The sequence below is a fragment of the Engystomops pustulosus genome, chromosome 3, assembly GCF_040894005.1.
Source record: "Engystomops pustulosus chromosome 3, aEngPut4.maternal, whole genome shotgun sequence".
NCBI lineage: Eukaryota > Metazoa > Chordata > Amphibia > Anura > Leptodactylidae > Engystomops > Engystomops pustulosus.
This window is the reverse complement of record NC_092413.1, coordinates 183546622-183565973: the sequence shown is the minus strand read 5'-3', so window position 1 is coordinate 183565973 and position 19352 is coordinate 183546622. Positions and strand designations below refer to the sequence as shown.

At 41.0% G+C, this 19352-nt stretch overlaps 1 protein-coding gene across 4 annotated transcripts; it reads left to right on the top strand.

Annotated features, from left to right (window-relative positions):
- The first annotated feature begins 4360 nt into the window (after positions 1-4360).
- D2HGDH (D-2-hydroxyglutarate dehydrogenase) lies at positions 4361-18870 on the top strand. 4 transcript variants are annotated; one of them, XM_072143186.1, is made up of 10 exons: positions 4361-4554; positions 9041-9342; positions 10624-10681; positions 12057-12196; positions 13114-13307; positions 13382-13550; positions 15028-15171; positions 15249-15391; positions 17123-17288; positions 18472-18870. In XM_072143186.1, coding segments are annotated over exons 1-10 (1578 nt in total). In that variant the 5' UTR covers positions 4361-4552; the 3' UTR covers positions 18732-18870. The 4 variants fall into 4 exon arrangements, with proteins under 4 accessions (XP_071999287.1, XP_071999288.1, XP_071999289.1 ...); XM_072143187.1 differs by lacking the exon at positions 4361-4554 and adding an exon at positions 6854-6983; XM_072143188.1 differs by lacking the exon at positions 4361-4554 and adding an exon at positions 7044-7066.
- The last annotated feature ends 482 nt before the right edge of the window (positions 18871-19352 follow it).

Here is a 19352-nt window from a genome sequence, read left to right as displayed (position 1 = left end):
CCTCCTCCCGCTAGACCATTTTGAATTTAATGGTTTGGAGGATCTGAATGTATTATCAAGGGAGGGAAGCATAGAATATCTAGGAATTAAAGTGGCCTCCAGCCCCAGTACTTACTTAGAAGATAACCAAACCCCATTAATACAGCGAATTAGAAAAAAAAAAAAAAATTGGTCTAAATTACAGCTCTCACAGGTGGATAGATTGGCGTTAATAAAGATGATATTGCTACCCCAACTATTATATTTTATCATTGCTACCCCAGTATGGATAAACAATAAATATTTTAGAATTATTGAGAGGCTAATGAACGATCTCATTTGGGGGAGGAAAAGGATTAAGAATTAAGCTGGAAATTTTCTACAAACCAAAGGGTAAGGGGGGATGGTGAATGCCAAATTTCTTTCTATATGTTATATCAGCAATGCTGCAGTACTTAGTGGGTGGTTGTGATGGAAAAGTAATAAGGGCTATAGCAAGGGTAGCGGGAATAAACACCAGTAATGGGTTAGTATTATTAGAGTCAGGTCGATTAGACCTTCCTAAAGTTAAAGGTTTACCACTATGTCGTTGTTTTCAGAAAGTATGGGAATGGGTTAAAAAGAACTTCTTAATAACCACAAGCACAAAATTTACACCACTATGCTGGAATCACAGTTTAAAAAAATTAGAGCACTTCCAAAGTAGAGCGTTCTGGGAAAATAAAGGAATACAATTAATCTCACAAATATTTATAGATGGATGACTAATGTCATTCGAGTTAATAAAGGAAATATATGATATAAGTAATAAAAATTATTTTCACTACTTTCAGTTAGCTCACAGGATAAGAAGCTTAGGCGAGAATAAGATTTTAAAAGTAAGTAATTATAATATTATAGAATTTCTTGGGGGAATAACGGGGAAGAATAAATTACTATCCAAAATATATAAATTCATTATTAAGAATGTAAGTGAACTATGGCAGCATGTTAGTAAGGAAAAATGGGAAAGAGATATTGGGGTATTGTCCGAAAAACAATGGATGAGCATCCTCTCAAATATTAACATAGTAAGTTCTAAAGCTACTAGATTGATTCAGTTTAAAATCGTATACAGGATCTACTATACACCAAAAAGCTTGAATTACTTCAAGAAAATACAGACAGAAAAATGCTTGAAATGTCAAGAACAGGATGTTGACTTCCTCCATATGGTTTGGAACTGTAGATGGGTTCTGGAATTCTGGGAAGAAGTCCATACAGAAGTATGCCAGGTGTCCTGTATCAAGGTGCCTAAGACACCAGATGTATTGGTATTGGGGAATATGTGCGACATTACTGGTTCTTCTTACTTGGTCAACTGGATTGGGATAGCATTACAGGTAGCCAGATGTGTTCTTGCTTGTGCCTGGAAGTCTCCAAAAAAGCCATCAATCGAAGATTGGAAAAATAGATTAAATAGAATAAAAAAAACTTTGAGAAAATTAAATATGCAGATTTAAATAAAGAGGACACATGGCGTAAAAGATGGCTGTTGCTACCTTAAGGCTAAGTGTGCATGTATAATTATGGATGTCTATGTCTACATACATTATTATTATCTAAGTTTTGTTTTGTTTTTCTCCCATTGCTGACTGAAGGGGGGGGGGGGGTTGGTTAGCACAGAATTACTACATTTAATATTTATTGCATAAACGATGTAACATTGTACAGTGATTTGATCGCGGGACTATGTTAGATGGGTAAAGTGCAAAATACCAGACAGGAGGAATATCTGTATGAATATCTTGTATGTGTTTTTTTTCGATAATGTCTTGTTCTAATTAGCTGAAAATTTAATAAAGAAATTATAAAAAAAAAAGAAAAAAAAGGGGAACTGTATTGCGGGGTCACAGCATTAGAAAGGTTGAGAACCACTGTGATGAGAGGTGATTTGCCTAATTACATTACCGTTTACGTTTGTAACCCTTTCAGGACCTGGCCCTTTTTTGTTTTTTCATTTTCATTTTTCACTCCCCAAAAAAATCCATAACTTTTTTATATTTCCATGTACAGAGCTGTGTGACGGCTTATTTTCTGCGTAACAAATTGCACTTCATAGAGGTGGTATTGAATATTCCATGCCGTGTACTAGGAAGCGGGAAAAAAATTCCAAATGCAGTGAAATTAATAAAAAAACGCATTTGTGCCGTATTCTTGTGGGCTTGGATCTTACGGATTTCACTGTGCGCCCCAAATGACATGTCTACTTTATTCTTTGGGTCGGTGCGATTACGGGGATACCAAATTTATATAGGTTTTATAATGTTTTCATACATTTAAAAAAATTAATGTACCTCCAGTACAAAAATTTTTGGGGGGATTTTGCCATCTTCTGGCGCTAATAACTTTGTTATTTTTGGTGTATAAATAAATAAATTGATAACATTGTAAACGTCATCAAAATCTGCAAAAAACGACACCACCCACAGCTCTGTGTTAAAATCGCGTTTACAATGCGTTTTGTAAATGGAAATGTTAACAGTGATGTAATTAGGCAAATCACCCCTCCTCAGCTGTTGTATATGCGTTTCAAACGCAATGAAAACGCAGGTGAAAACGCAACGTGTGAACACGCCCTCAAGATTTAAAGACTCACCCAGCTTACCACTTTTATACAGCCCCAGACTCAAGCTCAGTACATAAATACAGTAACAGAACCAATCACCGTACTCAAATGCAGCACCAGAAGCACGGTCCATAAAATAAATGCAAAACCAGAACCATCGAACTGAGCTAAAGCCATAAACACCAGACTAGAGAGGTCTCTGCTATGGGTTAGTTCACACACGGTAGATTTCAAGGGAAGAGGGATTTTATTGCTATTTTACACTCATGGAAAAATGAAGTAACTTGCCTTATATTCAGAGCAGATACCCTCTGAACATAGGGCAAATCATCCATCAACATTTGCACCAGAAAACCCAACAATAAAATATGACCCAGTTTTGATTTCCTTTCTATTTTCACATGTAAAAATTTAACTGATTCTCATATTACTCATCGGCAATTATTTAGAAAAGATTTCAGATGCCGTAAGTACTTTATGTAAGTTGTTGGTGAAAGACAAAAAAAAAAATAGTTGTTTTTTTTATTCTTAAGTTTTTATTGAAACATCTGTTAGAACAGGTATTATATTAAAGAGAGAAATAGGGTACAAGGGGCACAACTTATTAGGTTTTATCTTGTAACAGTAGTGGGTGGGGTGTATATGACCCTTTCCAGCCGAATTCTTCTTTTGGAGAAATGTCACATATAGGTGAGTGCAAGTGGTGGTGCTCAAAATTCTGACTGACACAGGACAGAGCATTAAAACTTCAAAAGGAAGAAAAAGAAAAATTTGGCACTCACCACGTAGTAAAATACATCTTCTTTATTTCTTACATCGTAGACAGGTAACACATTAACAGGGAAAGGAACGTGATAGCGCGGGAGCGCTAGTTAAGGGACGACTCGTTTCGCGCATCAGCGCTTCATCTTGCCTATAGATCTTGGCGTCCTCGTTGGGTTTTTAAGCCCAGGCGCCAGGAAGTGCTATTACGTAGCTTAGTGCACACCCACACCTTATAGAAAACACCGTTGGATAAAAGCAAAGCAGGGGGCGGGTTCAGATTCCTGACTCCGCCCCTTGTAGTTGCAAGATACTAGATCGGACTTGAGGGAAAACAGTTACCTGTTAGAACAGGATAGACAGACCAAACAATGCATGCACAAAATAACACCAGTGTGGTACAAAGCACCATTTAAACTGCAGGAAAATATGTGGATTTGCAACATGTCTTAGGCTGGCGCCACACGTGGCGCAAATTAACGCAAAACACCGGCGGCTCGTTCCCGATCGCAGGCGTTTTCATAGAAACGCCGATGCGATCGGGCCGAGGCCCGCCCCGGTGGGCGCAACTTTGTCTGCGTTTGCGTTTGCAAGTGCAGGCAAAGCGCTACGTGTGGCGCCAGCCTTAGGGTGAAGACACACATGGCGTTTTTGGGCCGTTTTTGGGCCGTTTTTACTAAGTGCGTTTTCAGATCGTTAAAAACGCATGCGTTAAAAAACACATGCGTTTTTGTCCGTTTTTCCGGAATTGCGCACTGAAAAACGGACAAAAACGCATGCCTTTTAAAAAAACGCATGCGTTTTTAAAAAACTGATGCGTTTTTTAACGCATGCGTTTTTAACGATCTGAAAACGCACTCAGTAAAAACGGCCCAAAAACGCCATGTGTGTCTTCACCCTTAGGCCGGCAGCACACGTGGCGTTTTTAATTAAGATCATTGGTAAAACCTGTCAAAAACGGTGAATTGAGCCTCTTGCCTTGGACAGCACCACCTGCAGCAAGATGGTGCAACACCTAAAAATGTCAGCATGGATGTGAGACATTGGGGAACATTTACTTAACTGACCGCTGGGGTTCACAGAAAGTGCATTGTCCTTCTATAATGCACTGTGCCGCGATTCACTACGATTGAGTGCCCGATATCCTGCATGTGTCACTTCCCCGCTCAGGTCCGACGAAGTTCACCATCTTTTTAGTGGGGCATGTAAGTGTTTGATCTTGCGTCACAATTTGAAAGTTAAATCCCGCTTTCAGTCGGATCGTCCGACGCCCCCCTCCCTCAATTTATGTCACATGGAAGCCAGCACAGCTGCGTCAGAAAAAAAGTCGCAACACAATCCCAGTGCAGACCCCTGTCCAAGCCGTGCAAAGTCCAACGAAAGTGCAGCGCGCCACCCTTAGTAAATGAGCGTACTCTATGGAGAACCTACTTGCTAAAAAGAAAAATAATGTGATCAGGGGCGGACTGGCCATAAGACCCACCGGGAGAAATCCCGGTGGGCCGATTGGTTTAGGGCCGGTCCGGGCCGGTCCTGTACTGGTGGGGCCGGTGAAAAATTAAAAACACATGAAACTCACCTCTCCGACGCCCCGACGCTGCGCCCCCACTTGATCCGGTCCGGCCGCGGTGACAGCTCCGTTCGGGCCGGCGTCTCACAGACTATGACGTCAGCCGCTTGCCAACGTCATGGTCTGTGCGACGCCGGCCCGTACGGAGCAGTCACCGCGGCCGGACCGGATCAAGTGGGGGCGCAGCGTCGGGGCGTCGGAGAGGTGAGTTTCATGTGTTTTTAATTTTATGTACTGGGCTGGGCTGGCTGCATACAGAGGGCTGGTGTACACCGAGGGCTGGTGTACACCGGGGGCTGCTGTATACCGGGGGCTGGTGTATACAGAGGGCTGCTGTATACCGGGGGCTGCTGTATACCGGGGGCTGCTGTATACTGGGGGCTGCTGTATACCGGGGTGACCGACTAGCTGTATATACTTGGGCAGATGCTATCTGGCTGTATACACTGGGGCAGGGGATGTCTGTCTATATACACCTGGGCAGGGGCTGTCTGGCTATATACACTTGGGCAGGGGCTGTCTGGCTATATACACCTGGGCAGGGGCTGTCTGGCTATATACACCTGGGCAGGGGCTGTCTGGCTATATACACTGGGGCAGGGGCTGTCTGGCTATATACACCGGGGCAGGGGCTGTCTGGCTATATACACCGGGGCAGGGGCTGTCTGGCTATATACACCGGGGCAGGGGCTGTCTGGCTATATACACCGGGGCAGGGGCTGTCTGGCTATATACACCGGGGCAGGGGCTGTCTGGCTATATACACCGGGGCAGGGGCTGTCTGGCTATATACACCGGGGCAGGGGCTGTCTGGCTATATACACCGGGGCAGGGGCTGTCTGGCTATATACACCGGGGCAGGGGCTGTCTGGCTATATACACCGGGGCAGGGGCTGTCTGGCTATATACACCGGGGCAGGGGCTGTCTGGCTATATACTGGGGGGTGGCTGGCTACTAGTAATAGAAGCTATATTCTTGTACATAGGGGGCAGTATTATAGTAGTTATATTCTTGTACATAGGGGCAGTATTATAGTAGTTATATTCCTTTACATAGGGGGCAGTATTATAGTAGTTATATTCCTTTACATAGGGGGCAGTATTATAGTAGTTATATTCCTTTACATAGGGGGCAGTATTAGATTATTACATTCTTGTTTATCAGAGAAGGTATTGTAGTATGTTTTTAGTGTACATATATGGCAGTATTAAAGGGGTTGTCCAAGTTTAAAAAAAAACTAAAATATATGTGGCCGGGAGCAGGCTGCCTAAAATAATAAAGATGTACTTACCTCCGGTGCCCTCCGGTATCCAGCGCTGCTGTCACTCCGGTCCGGGCGCCATGTAAACAAACATGGCCGCCGGAGCAGCGCTGGACTCAGCTTCCAGCCGGCCGTGGCCGGGTACGCCTATCCGTCCCTATACACAGCATTGTGTATGGGGGCCGGAAGGTTGTCGGGTCCGGCCGGAACTGAGTCCAGCGCTGGATACGGGACGGCACCGGGAGGTAAGTACAGCTTTATTGTTTTAGTCAGCTCGCTCCCGGCCACATATAGTTTTTTTTAAAAACTTGGACAACCCCTTTAAGTTGTGTGCTCTTAAAATAGAAGTGTTATTCCTTTACAAGGAGGCAGTATGAGTCTCTTTCTCTGCGATGTACATGTTGATTTAGACCATCTATAAACAGTTTTTATGGAGTTTAGTAACTCCACACACAACACAAGGCCACGCCCACCTGTTTTGACCCCGCCCACAGAATGGGGCCACTTTTACCATTTTTTCCAGGGCCACTTTAAATTCCCAGTCAGCCCCTGAATGTGATATATAACCTGGAGGGGGGCAGGTGCTGTTCTATAGCTCGCCTCTCGTCAACAGAGATTTTAGATTCATCCCTGATCACACTACAGCAAAGTTAAAAAAGATTAAAATTCTTTGATTTGCCCTTAACAAAGATGGCCACCACTGCACCAGTAGTTATTGTTTTCACCACTAGGGGGAGCAGGATCATAGCATTTACAGGAAGGAGGAAAGAGAAAGCAGAGTGTTAGTGAAGGCAGAGAGCAGGTATTTCTAGGCCTGTCTGTTCTGATGTCACTGTTGTATTTAATTGTTTGTATCTCATGAAAAGGATTTGCATTTAATCACAAGTATGTACTGCAGGCAGGGGCAGCATGTCAGGCAGGAGCTGTGTGCACTGATCTGTACCTTGTCTGGCCTCCTTATTCTGCTGGATGCAGTTAATAACCCTGATTCTTATTATCTGTACATTCCCAAACAGAGGGAAAGGAAATACAGTAAAATATAGTTACCCAGTGTCCTATGAGCATGCTGACCATTATTGATTAATGAGATTATTGAAATATTTCTGCATTTTAAAGTATGCATGTAGATTTACCAGGCAAAATGTGGCAGAATTTTGGTGCAAAGTTTGTTATGCTTTTCTGTTATAGAAGAAAGTAACAGAAACTAAATATTGAATATGTATTAAAGATGTGGAATATTTGGTGTAAATGTAAAAAAAAATGTTATGTTTCCCCATTAATCCAGTTAACCACATCTACTTCCAAATGTAAAATTTTGCTGATTTTTCACCTAAAGGAAATCTGTCAAAATCCAGCATGATAAACCAGGGACTCTTACTCATAGATCCAGGTACCGCAACTAGGAAGGGGCCTCCTTCCTAATAAAATCAACTTTTAAAATTTTGATAGTGAGTCAGAAGAGTTCTGGGGGGACGTTACCAGTGCCCCTCCCTGCTGTACTTTCACAGGCTGTTACACTGTGCAGGAGTGGGGACTGTGCACTGTGTGAGATTACAGCAGGCAGAGAAAGTGGGGAAGTATTGAGGGCGCAGGTGTGAAGCTACAGCACAGAGGGGCTATGGTAATGCCCCCTCTACAGGGTCATTTTCTTAATTTTTAAAGTTGATTTTAGAAGAAAGGACGCCATATATAACAAATTTTTAGAATATTACACCAGCCTCTTTGGCTGGATCTATAAGTAAGGCCTCCTGTACACGACCATATTTTTCTAATAGCTACCAAATACAGGTCGCGGCAACAGTATTTTTATATTAAATAAGCTGTAGGTCCTGAAAAAACTGTCCTATGTCGTCCAGTTTTGTGGATCCTCAAAAAACACAAGCAGGTAAATGATACATACCAACTGTTCCGCAAATATGGATTATTCACTATGTCATCCATAAATTTCACAGCCCCAGAGACTTCCATGAGAGGGCAGAGCTGCATAAATAGCCAAGAATAGGACCTGCTCTGAGTTTTTACTCAGGGGCTGGCACAAGGCACGGACATGTGCTAAGTACCCCTGGTGTATCATGCTTCATTTTGATGGTAGATTCAATAAACTTTAAAGGAAATCAACCATTTGAAAAAAAAAAAACCAAAAAACTATAAATACTCACCTACGCTGATCCTGTCACTGTCCTCCCCTAGTCCTGACATGCCTAGAAAAGAAACTTATCATTAGCAGGCTGGAGTGCTGGACATCTTGTTCCTGTGTTCTGTGCTGCTAATTATAAGTTTCCTTTCTAGGTGATCCCGTCATATCAAGATTAGTGAAGGACATCGCTGGGATCAAGATGAAGAGGAGCGGAGGTGAGTACAGGCAGTCCCCGGGTTACATACAAGATAGGGTCTGGAGGTTTGTTCTTAAGTTGAATTTGTATGTAAGTCGAAACTGTATATTTTATAATGGAAGTTCTAGACAATTTTTTTTCTTTTGCCCCAGTGACAATTGGAGTTTCAAAATTTTTGGTGTAATTGGACCAAGGATTATCAATAAAGCTTCATTACAGACATCTTACAGCTGATTATTGCAGCTTGGGACTATAGTAAAGCATCCAGAGAGCTTCACCAGAGGTCACAGTGGGCAGAGGGGTCTGTCTGTAACTATGGGTTGTCTGTAAGTCGGGTGTCCTTAAGTAGGGGACCGCCTGTATTTATAGCTTTTTTTTTTTTCTTTCAAAATGGTTGATTTCCTTTACATAAGCTAAATAAAAGGTGAGACATCATAATTTTTTTATGTAGAATATGAGGTGTTAAAATAGATGATGCAAAATATGTTGGTTATATGGTGCGATAAATAATGTACACTTCTTACAGGTGGTTAAATATGAGTTATTCTGTGCTCAGACTGGACTCAAGAAAATTATGTTCTGCAGTGAGGCTCCTTCCGCTGAGGGAACCTCGGTGGGGACAGATTCCCTTTTTGTCAAGCTACAGATTTATGAGTCAAGAAAAAGTGCCACCACTCACTGCGGAAAGATACAGAGTGTCCCGGCTTCCTTTTTCAGAGGTCTCAGTAGAAGATATCCGGCACTTTCAGAAAATAATCCCTGGAAGAGTTATCACTGATGAAAGTGACTTGAAAGCTCATAATATTGACTGGTTACGTACAGTAAGAGGTAAGGAAATTATTGTTTAAATTATTATACAACCGCTTAATGCTTCAGTCTTTTTACAGTTTTTTAGTTTTTTACTTCCACTTTCCAAAAACTTTGATTGTATGAGAGCTGTATGAGGACTTGTTGTCTGCTGGACCCATTGGGGGCGGTTCATTATACTTTCTCTGCCGGCTCCCTGGTGGAGAAGACAGATGAATCTCCCCCTCTCCGACCTGCGGGTGGTGGACGAGCAGGAGCATTAAATCCCGGCTTACGGATATTCTATATTCTCCGCCGGAAAATACTGTAGTAGAAAATCTAACCAGATCAGACCTGGTCTACACACGTCTGAGATTGTGCCTGAATTTATTAAAGGAAACCTACCATTTCAAATGGTAGGTGTAAGCTGTAAACACCGAGCACCAGCTCAGGGTGAGCTGGTGCCGGTGCTTAGTTTCGTTAGTGTTAAAACCGCGGTATCGCGGTTTTAACACTTTTTAAACTTTATAGCAGAAACTGCTTCGGCGCTGCGTGTGCACGATCGTGCGCGCGCCTACATAGGAAATGCCGCAGGCGATGCGCGCGCACGGTCGCGCGCAGCGCCGAAGCAGCTTCGGCTATAAAGTTTAAAAAGTGTTAAAACCGCGATACTGCGGTTTTAACACTAATGAAACTAAGCACCGGCACCAGCTCACCCTGAGCTGGTGCTCGGTGTTTACAGCTTACACCTACCATTTGAAATGGTAGGTTTCCTTTAAGGGGCCGGAGCCTCCGAGTAGATATGGGCGCTAAAGCCCTGGCGGAAGAAATCTTCAAATTCCCCCCATTGTACGGTCTATTACTTTTAAGTACTACCATTTTACTAGCAAAAATAAAAAATTGGACGGCACATTTTATTTTGTATGTGTTCCATGGAAAATGGAATGACTTGATTTTTATTTAAGTTTTTAATTTTTCTTTTTATTTCCAGTTTAATTTTTTTTACCACCTCCAATTCTTTGTGTCATTTAAATGATGGAATTTTTTCTTTAACCCCTCATATTCTTAAGAAAGCAATTATGTTCATTAGTCTCTATACTTCAAACCCAGTGCTTGGTCCATGAAAAACTTACTGTGCACTGGCCGATCACAGGACAGGGACAGAACTCCGAGCATCATAGTGGACATCATAGACGACATTGATTGCTTAGGAACGGTAGGGAACAGGGAAACATTTTAGCATTCAGCAGGTGTGGGGGAGAATCCATATAAATATGACTTTTAGTTTTGTTATAATTTTAACAATACTATGTACAATTTTAGGACATAGCAAAGTACTTTTGAAGCCAAGGACTACAGAAGAGGTTTCTAAGATCCTGAAGTAAGTATCTGTATATTAGGTTACCTATTGGAGATAAAGCTTAGTAGACAATATAGTGTATGTGCTTTTTATGGGATGTAGTGCAGCTCAACTCATAACTGAAAGCATCATGACATTTCTCCCCCATTAATCAATGGCTCTCCTAGTAATGCATGGATATATTAGGCCTGGTTAAATGGCAGCTGCCCCCCCCCCCCATCCCCCCAAAAAAAGGGGTCCAAAGTTGGGACATCTATATGCCCAAATAGAAGGTTCATGTCATTAGACATCATCTTTAAAAAGCACATATAAACAATAATGATCTTTCTGTCTCCTTAAAGGGTACCAGTCATCAGAAAGTGGTCTAATAAACCACTATCAAGTATAATAATATAACCGCGGTTTTAACACTAACGAAACTAAGCACCGGCACCAGCTCACCCTGAGCTGGTGCTCGGTGTTTACAGCTTACACCTACCATTTGAAATGGTAGGTTTCCTTTAACTTTATACAACCAATATATATCTCACTTCAAAGTCGATTTTTTGGATGATGCCACCACACTGGGCCATGAAAGAAACATGATCTGGAAGGTGTTTGGCTGCTTAACAAAATAATAGTAGTGGTTTATTAGGTCAATTTCTTCTGACAGGTTCCCTATAAAGTTGTACTCAGTCCTTGGTGGAAACCTAGAACTGACACTTCTGTGATGTGACATTAGTATAATCCAATCCACTGTATATAAAAATAAAAGAGAAAATGTTTGTGACACGAGGAAGTAAACCGAGACAAATATATAAGAATACTGGTGTGGATAATTTAGCCATGATCTGCATTTCAGAAGTTTAATGAAGAAAATAGAAAATATATATCCAATAAAATGAATATGTGAATGAACTATGAAAGGGAGTCTACTAGCAGTTTTGACCAAACAAAAGTGTAGACAGTGTTAGGTATTGGCCTTGGAAGTCTTTGTGGCCTTTGTATGTGTATACACATTTATATTCCAGGATTGTATCTGGATTTAGAGCATTGGGGAGTCTCCTCATACTTCTGTGTTCTTTATTTGCATTCAGACCCCCCTGCTGTAATATCTAACCAGAAGCCTTGTACTGCTATTTCTTAAAGCAAAGTGGAGAAGCTGTGCTGTGTTCAGTGCAGATCACACAGGAGTGAACCAAGTCCAGCTACAATCCAAGACTATTCTTGTGACAGTCCCGCTGCTACTAACAACACACAAAAAGGAATCGTTACACATATCTCTATGGATGCTACAAAACGTCTGCAGCTTTATATGGACAAATCAGCTTACCATTGTATATACATATCCATGTTTCTTCTAGTTTCTTAAAAAGTGTAATAATTTTTATTATTAGATTTCTCTCTATGTCTACAGGCATTGTAATGAAAGGGGTCTGGCAGTAACACCTCAGGGGGGAAACACAGGATTAGTTGGAGGCAGTGTACCAGTGTTTGATGAGATCCTCATCTCCACTGCCCTCATGGACCAGGTCATCAGTTTCGATGATGTTTCCGGTGAGTCATTGGAATTATTATTTTTGTTTATTGTCTGATTATAGTTCACTACTTTCATGTATCTGCCTGAGAGAAATTAGTGGCTGTTGGTTAGATTATGCATCGGAGTGTAATATATGGGAGTATTGGTAGCGAATACCCTCAAGAGCCCTTTGGCTCATTAGCTTAATTTTAAACGTTGATTTTAGAAAGAAGGAACCCAGGATAACAAATATAACAAAATTACCACAGTCATGGTCCCTGGATCTATTAGCTAGTGTCCCTGGTTTATCCATGATTGAATTTGATGGTAGAATTCCTTTAAAGAAAATCTACCATTTGATTTCATGCATTATGAATCAGACATACCTTGAGAATGCTGCAGCTACACTGATGCAGAATCATATATCATATCTAGTTTAATCCCTGATTTGACTGGTTTTGCTGAAAAAAAACATCCCCATTACACAGGAGCTTTCTGAACAGCCAAGACAGAACTAATAACCCTAAGCTGGATCACTCATACACAGCAGCTAATTGATGGTGCAGCAATTGATTATTCTGCCTGGCAGGGAGAACACCGTGATTACATCATCCTCTGGTGCAGTGCATAACTAATGTCAAAGGAAAATTGCTGAGCCCAGGCACGGAAGCGAGAGAGCTTCATTATCATAATTTTATAATTGATTTTTCCACAAAACCACTCAGGACAGGGAATAACCAAGATATGATCCTGCATCAGTGTAGCTACAGCATTCTCACAGTATCTTTGGTGCATAATTCATCACATCAAATGGTAAGTTTTCTTTAAATTGCATCAAATACTGGTTGTAGGTGGTTCTCTCAAATTAAAATCGAATACACACAAATTCTGGTCTGCATAAGATGGTTTTAGAAGAAGTTTTCCTATATATTTATAATGTATATTGATATTTTAGGTGCCCTTGTGTGCCAGGCAGGATGTGTACTTGACTCGTTGAACCAGTATCTTGCAGTATTGGGTTACACCATGCCACTAGATCTCGGAGCAAAGGGAAGCTGTCACATAGGGGGTAACTTGGCTACAAATGCCGGTGGCCTCAGACTACTGCGCTATGGATCCCTACGAGGGACAGTCTTGGGACTAGAAGCTGTAAGAGATTTTACCCGGTTCCCTACAGATATTTTTTCAGAGTTTTTCATTGTCCTTTTCTATTTTATTGGCAGGTTCTTCCTGATGGCTCTATTCTGGACTGTCTCAACTCTCTACGCAAAGATAATACAGGCTATGATCTAAAGCAGCTCTTCATTGGCTCAGAGGGAACTTTGGGCATCATAACTGCTTTATCCATAATGTGCCCACGTAAACCCAGTGCAGTGAATGTGGCCCTGTTAGGTAAGGTGTGTGGTTCTATAATTTGCTATGAGAGTCAACCAGCTCCCAACATCCTCTAATCTAGAACATACCGCCAAGCTCCTATACAGGGATGATTTTTTCAAAAGAGAATTTATGTAAAAAAATAAATTGTACTAGCATCCCACATCCCTTAAATGAGTATTCCCACAAATACAAGATATACTCAGGATAACAAAATAACACAATCTCTTATTCACTGTTATTAACAAAAATACTGAATTTCACAGATGTGATTCCAACCTGTCTCTATCAGTCCTGGTGTTCCATTTTGGTTGCACCTAGATCTGTCCTTAAATCTTCTGACTGTGGTCAGATTCTTCTCGTGAATAGCTTCTCTTGGCTGCACACTGCAGTGCTCTCTGCTTCCAGCCCTTCCCCCCTGCACTACAAGACCAGCTCAGACACAGGCACTTCCTGTCATTGTGCAGAGACTTACTTTACAAGCTACAGGAAAGATAAGGTCTTTATCCAGGAGGGAGGGATATAGCAGAGATGACTCTGTATGTGTTATAGGTCAGTTAGCAGAGCTGAGAATGTCATTGTGTTCTATATCCATCTCACGGATCTCATCATCTCTGATCCATCTCATCTCTCTTTTTCTATGTGTCAGATACTAGTAGAATGTTCCGAAGCTAAATAAAAGTGTAGATAAACCCTGTGCCCTGATATTCTAAGTACATTGTCAGCACACAACACAGAGGAATCATAAAGTGTCCTAGAGAGTCACTAGAATTTTACAATGACCATCACTGAGTTATGGCAATAAAACTGAGTAAAATTGTAAACTAAGGGGGTTAAAAATAATCTTGAATGTGTAAACATCAATAGGGAATTAAAATTTGAGAAACTTAAAAGGAAACTGCCAGGAGAATTTGACCGAATACACCAGTACTAATACTACCAGTATGTTGTCAAGCGGGTTTACAACTTTCAACTTTTTTTTGGTCCAGTGTCTTTTTTGGTCCAGCATCATCCAGAAAATCAACTTTGCAGTGAAATGTAAACTGGTTGTATAAAGTCATGGAGTTCAGCACTGAAGTACAAGCTACCCCCAGCTCGGAATGACCCTCTTCTGTGATTGACATCATTCATTAGGCTTCTGGAGAGCCGTTTAGTGATGTTCCTGAATGCAGGACTGTCAATTACAGATTAGGGGGCTTTCTGAGGAAAGGGGAGCTTGAATTGTAATAGTCTGGCTCCACCCACCTGACAGTAGAGATGACATTGATTGCTTAGCATTGGTGGGATCTAAAAGAGAGATTACAACTATGCCAGAAACAATGGCATCTATTAAAGGATGCAATAGAGGTAGTGGAAATGTCCTCTGTAAGGAAATTGTATGGTATATGTGTGTTTTGTGATATAACCCCTTTAAGCTTACAATTTCAGGTGATAAAAAGTGATATGTTTTGTTAACCAGTAGATTGCATTATAGTCTATTATACTTTTTTTCCAGGATGTGAAAATTTCAGCAAAGTTTTGCAGGTGTTTACACTGTGCAGAGACCAACTTGGAGAAATTCTGTCTGCCTGTGAGTTTATGGACTCGGAGTCTATGAGGATAGTGCAAACACATCTGAAGCTTATTAATCCTTTACCAGGTCAGTGATGACAATGTGACCATTGGAGATATTGGTTATGAATAACTTGGGTTAATGTTGGTATTTTATTACTGCAGACAATGCATTCTACGTATTGGTAGAAACCTCTGGATCCTGTGGAAAGCATGACGAAGAAAAACTCAATATATTTCTGGAGAAGGCAATGGACTCTGGATTTGTGACATCAGGGACAGTAGCCACAGACCAGGGTAAAATAATGGTATGGTAACAAGGCTTATACTGTATAGATGTGTCCTTGTATTCTTATATATATGTGTTTACTGCAGCCCATATAGAATTTGAGGGATTGTCTGGGATGGGAATTTTTTTATGGGCCCCATATATTATGAAAATTACAGACAACCTATACTTACCTCTCTCTGGTGCTCTGCTTCATCCTGGCGTGGCTTACCACCACAGATCTCTCCTGATATACAGAGGCTCAGCAGTGTTAACCCATTACAGCATAATAGATGCTGCAGCCAGTGGCTGTTGATATGATGTGGCAACATTGGCCGGCAGTGGAAGGTAGACCAAATCACCAGAGAGAGGCAAATATGGGTTATCTACTACTTTCACACTACCACAGGCCTTTTCTATTTTTTTTATTCCCAATCAGGACCACCCCTTTAAAGCTACATTTAGGATATCCTGATCCTTCAAAGACTACAGGAATGGTCCACTTTCAGCATATGGTATTGTTTGTGTAATGAAAAGTTAAACATTTTTCCAATATACTTTGTGTATCCTCATGGTTTTCTAGATCTCTGTTTGTGCTTGTGATGTCACATAAGCAGCTATCGCAGAGCGTAATCAGAGTCGTGTTATAATAGAGAACTGTGCGACTGTGTGACATCACATGACCATGGTCAATTAAAATCAATTACAGGTGGTCCCCTACTTAAGGAGAACCGACTTACAGACAACTCATAGTTACAGACAGACCCCTCTGACCTCTGGTGAAGCTCTCTGAATTCTTTGCTATAGTCCCAGTTTGCAATAATCAGCTGTAAGGTGTCTGTAATGAAGTTTTATTGATAATCCTTGGTCCCATTACAGCAAAAATTTGTCTGGATCTACGACTTACATACAAATTCAACTTAAGAACAAACTTCCGGACCCTATCTTGTACGTAACCCGGGGACTGCCTGTATTTGCTGAAAGTGGACAAACCCTTTAAAGGGAACCTGTCACTACAGAACCACACTATACATGTTCAGCAGTACCTTCTAGATTACTGTAATTGTTTTTTCATGGTTCTTTTGTGTACTCTGTACATTACAGCTTCATCCCAAAAAACACTGGTTTCCTTTATTGATGAAGTCAAGGAGGTGGGAGACCAGTCAAGCACTCCTGCCCCCTCACAGCCACTGTGGCCAGTAAACCCACTCATCCACACGTCCCTGAGTTTGAAAACTCTGTGCATGCGCAGTGCTCCTGTTATGGAAGCGCCATGTGGCTTGTCCCTGTCTGTCTCCGGAGCTGCAGTGCGCATGCGCGGGCTAGCTAGCTAGCTATCCCACCTATCCTGCACCACACACACTACTCGCATATGACAAAATTGCACCAAAACGTAGCATAATCCATGACAAAAACCATCTAAAATTACACTACATTTAGCATTAATATGAAGTCTTATAAATGCTGATAAAGTCCATAGGGTATAAAGAGTAATTTTAACTGTGCTGAAATGTATAATTGCCAATGAGATCCAGTAGTTGAATTACTGACGTGTGGTGACATATAACAGAAGTGATGGAAATCTTTTTACTGCCGCTATATCAGTGGTAATAACTTGGTGTCTCCCAAGAGGCTCATTAACCTTTACTGCGTCCTTATTGTTCTTTATCTCTTCCACCTCATTCTATGTATAGACACAACGTGTCATATTTATTTCACTATTTGAAATACACTTTATACTCATATATTTTTTTTGTCCCTCTTCACACAGTCCCTGTGGGGGCTCCGGGAACGTATCACAGAGGCTCTAGCCCTTGATGGCTATGTGTACAAATATGACCTGTCGATGCCAGTGGAGAAGCTGTATGCACTGGTTGAAGAAACAAGAGTGCGTTTAGGATCCTCTGCACAATGTGTAGTTGGTTATGGGCATTTAGGTGAGATTTAATTCTCTGATTTATCACATATACATATAAATAAAGCTAGCCTTACATTGCTTCTATACTATTGAATGGAGCAGCAGGACACATTCTCAATCTGTCAGTCCATCAATTAGTGAGAACAGGACTTCATGTCTTCATAGGGGGGCTGTTCTTGTGATGGGGGACCAAGTAGTTAGACCCTCACCAATTAGATTGTTATACCTTTTCTTGTGGATATGGGATAATAACAAACATTAATTGTGAGAAATGTTTCTCATAAGGCAACTATGAGAGAGAGAAAATTTTATATACATTATTTCTGATCACATAGAAAATTATTTTGGCTAAGTTGAATATCTTATGAATATGTGGCAAATGATGGAGATAAGAAAACCCCTTTAAGCAACTTTATGGAAGTGTCTTTTAGCTACCATGTGATGTAGTTATTAGGGCATCATTATATAAGCTGCTTTATGCTACAATATGTTTGTTAATGTATATACAGTATGACCATATACCATTTTTGGAGGCACCAGCTACAGCATTGAAAGCCATGGGGCAGGCACAAAACCAGAGACACTTACTCATAGATCCAGGCACCATGACTGTAGTAATATTTTTATATTTGTTATCCATGGCCTCCTTTGTTCTAAAATCAATGTTTAAAATTATACTAATTAGTTAGAAGGACTCTGGGGGGCTATTACCTCTGTGCAGGAGCACGTCTCCCCTTGCTACCTCGGCACTTCCCCCTTCCTCTGCCTGCTGATAACTTACTTAGTGGGAGGAGGAAAGTGCTGAAACTCCCTGCTGCTGTGAGATTACAATGGGTAGAGGGAGGGAGGAGTATTGAGGGAGTCAGAGAAGATGTGCCCCTGCACGGTGTAACAGCCTGTGAAGTCAGAGCACAAAGGGGTTTGTGAGCCTTCTGCCTCATTAGCATATTTGTAAAAGTTGATTCTGGGAGGAGGCCATGGATAACAAATATAAAAAGATTACCACAGTCAAGGTAATTAGATCTATGTGTGAGTGCCCCTGGTTTATCATGCTGTATTGTGATAATAGATTTCTTTTAAGCTAAGTCCTGCAAAATCCTGCTTTTATTTTTGATAATTCTGTATAAATGTTATACTGCAATATACTTTGTTTATATAGGTACCTGATAGATACCTGATATGATTTTATTTTTGCTATACAGGTGACGGAAACTTACATTTGAATGTCACAGCAAAATCACACAGTGATACCTTACTATCAGCCCTGGAGCCCTTTGTCTATGAATGGACCTCAAAGCACAACGGCAGTATCAGTGCAGAACATGGACTGGGATTCAAAAAGAGGAACCACATTTTTTACAGCAAGTCCGCAGGTGCAGTACACATCATGCAGCAGCTAAAACATATGCTGGATCCAAAAGGCATAATGAACCCATACAAGACTATCCCTTCTACTGACTGACCAAACACCTCCATCAAAACTACTTAGTTATGCAATCAGATTATTAATCCCATCAACATTATATTGACCTTTTTATTATACATTACACTGTAAAATCTGTATATAACTTGTACTGTGAAATTAAATAATTAATTTTTCATTTTTGTCTGAATTTTATCACTATTGACAAGACCATACAAAAAAACTCCTAACTAAACAGAAAACAGCTCTAAATGTTCTAACTGTATTAGGGGGTTTGTGCAGCCTCTGGACAAAGTGAAATGGGATCAGTGGGGGATCAGTGAGGTAGGTATTGTTTTTCCTTTTTTTTTTTTTAATGTGAATCTGATTCATCTATCATATAAAGCTGAGTGTATGTTTCTGTGTGTATGTCCGCTAAAGGAATCTGCACCATCGCGTTTACAATCACCAAATTTTGCACAATCGCTCCAAGTGACTCAGGGAACATAATAGGTTTTGAGTCACCCCACGCTTTCCAAAATACACTTATCAACTACCATCTACAGGAGCCATTGTCTGCTGCTCTGACAGTAAGCAACCAATGACAGCTCAGTTTCTATTTTGCCACAAGTCATTAATATGAGCTCTGAGTTTCGATTGGTTACTATAGGCCAGTGGTGG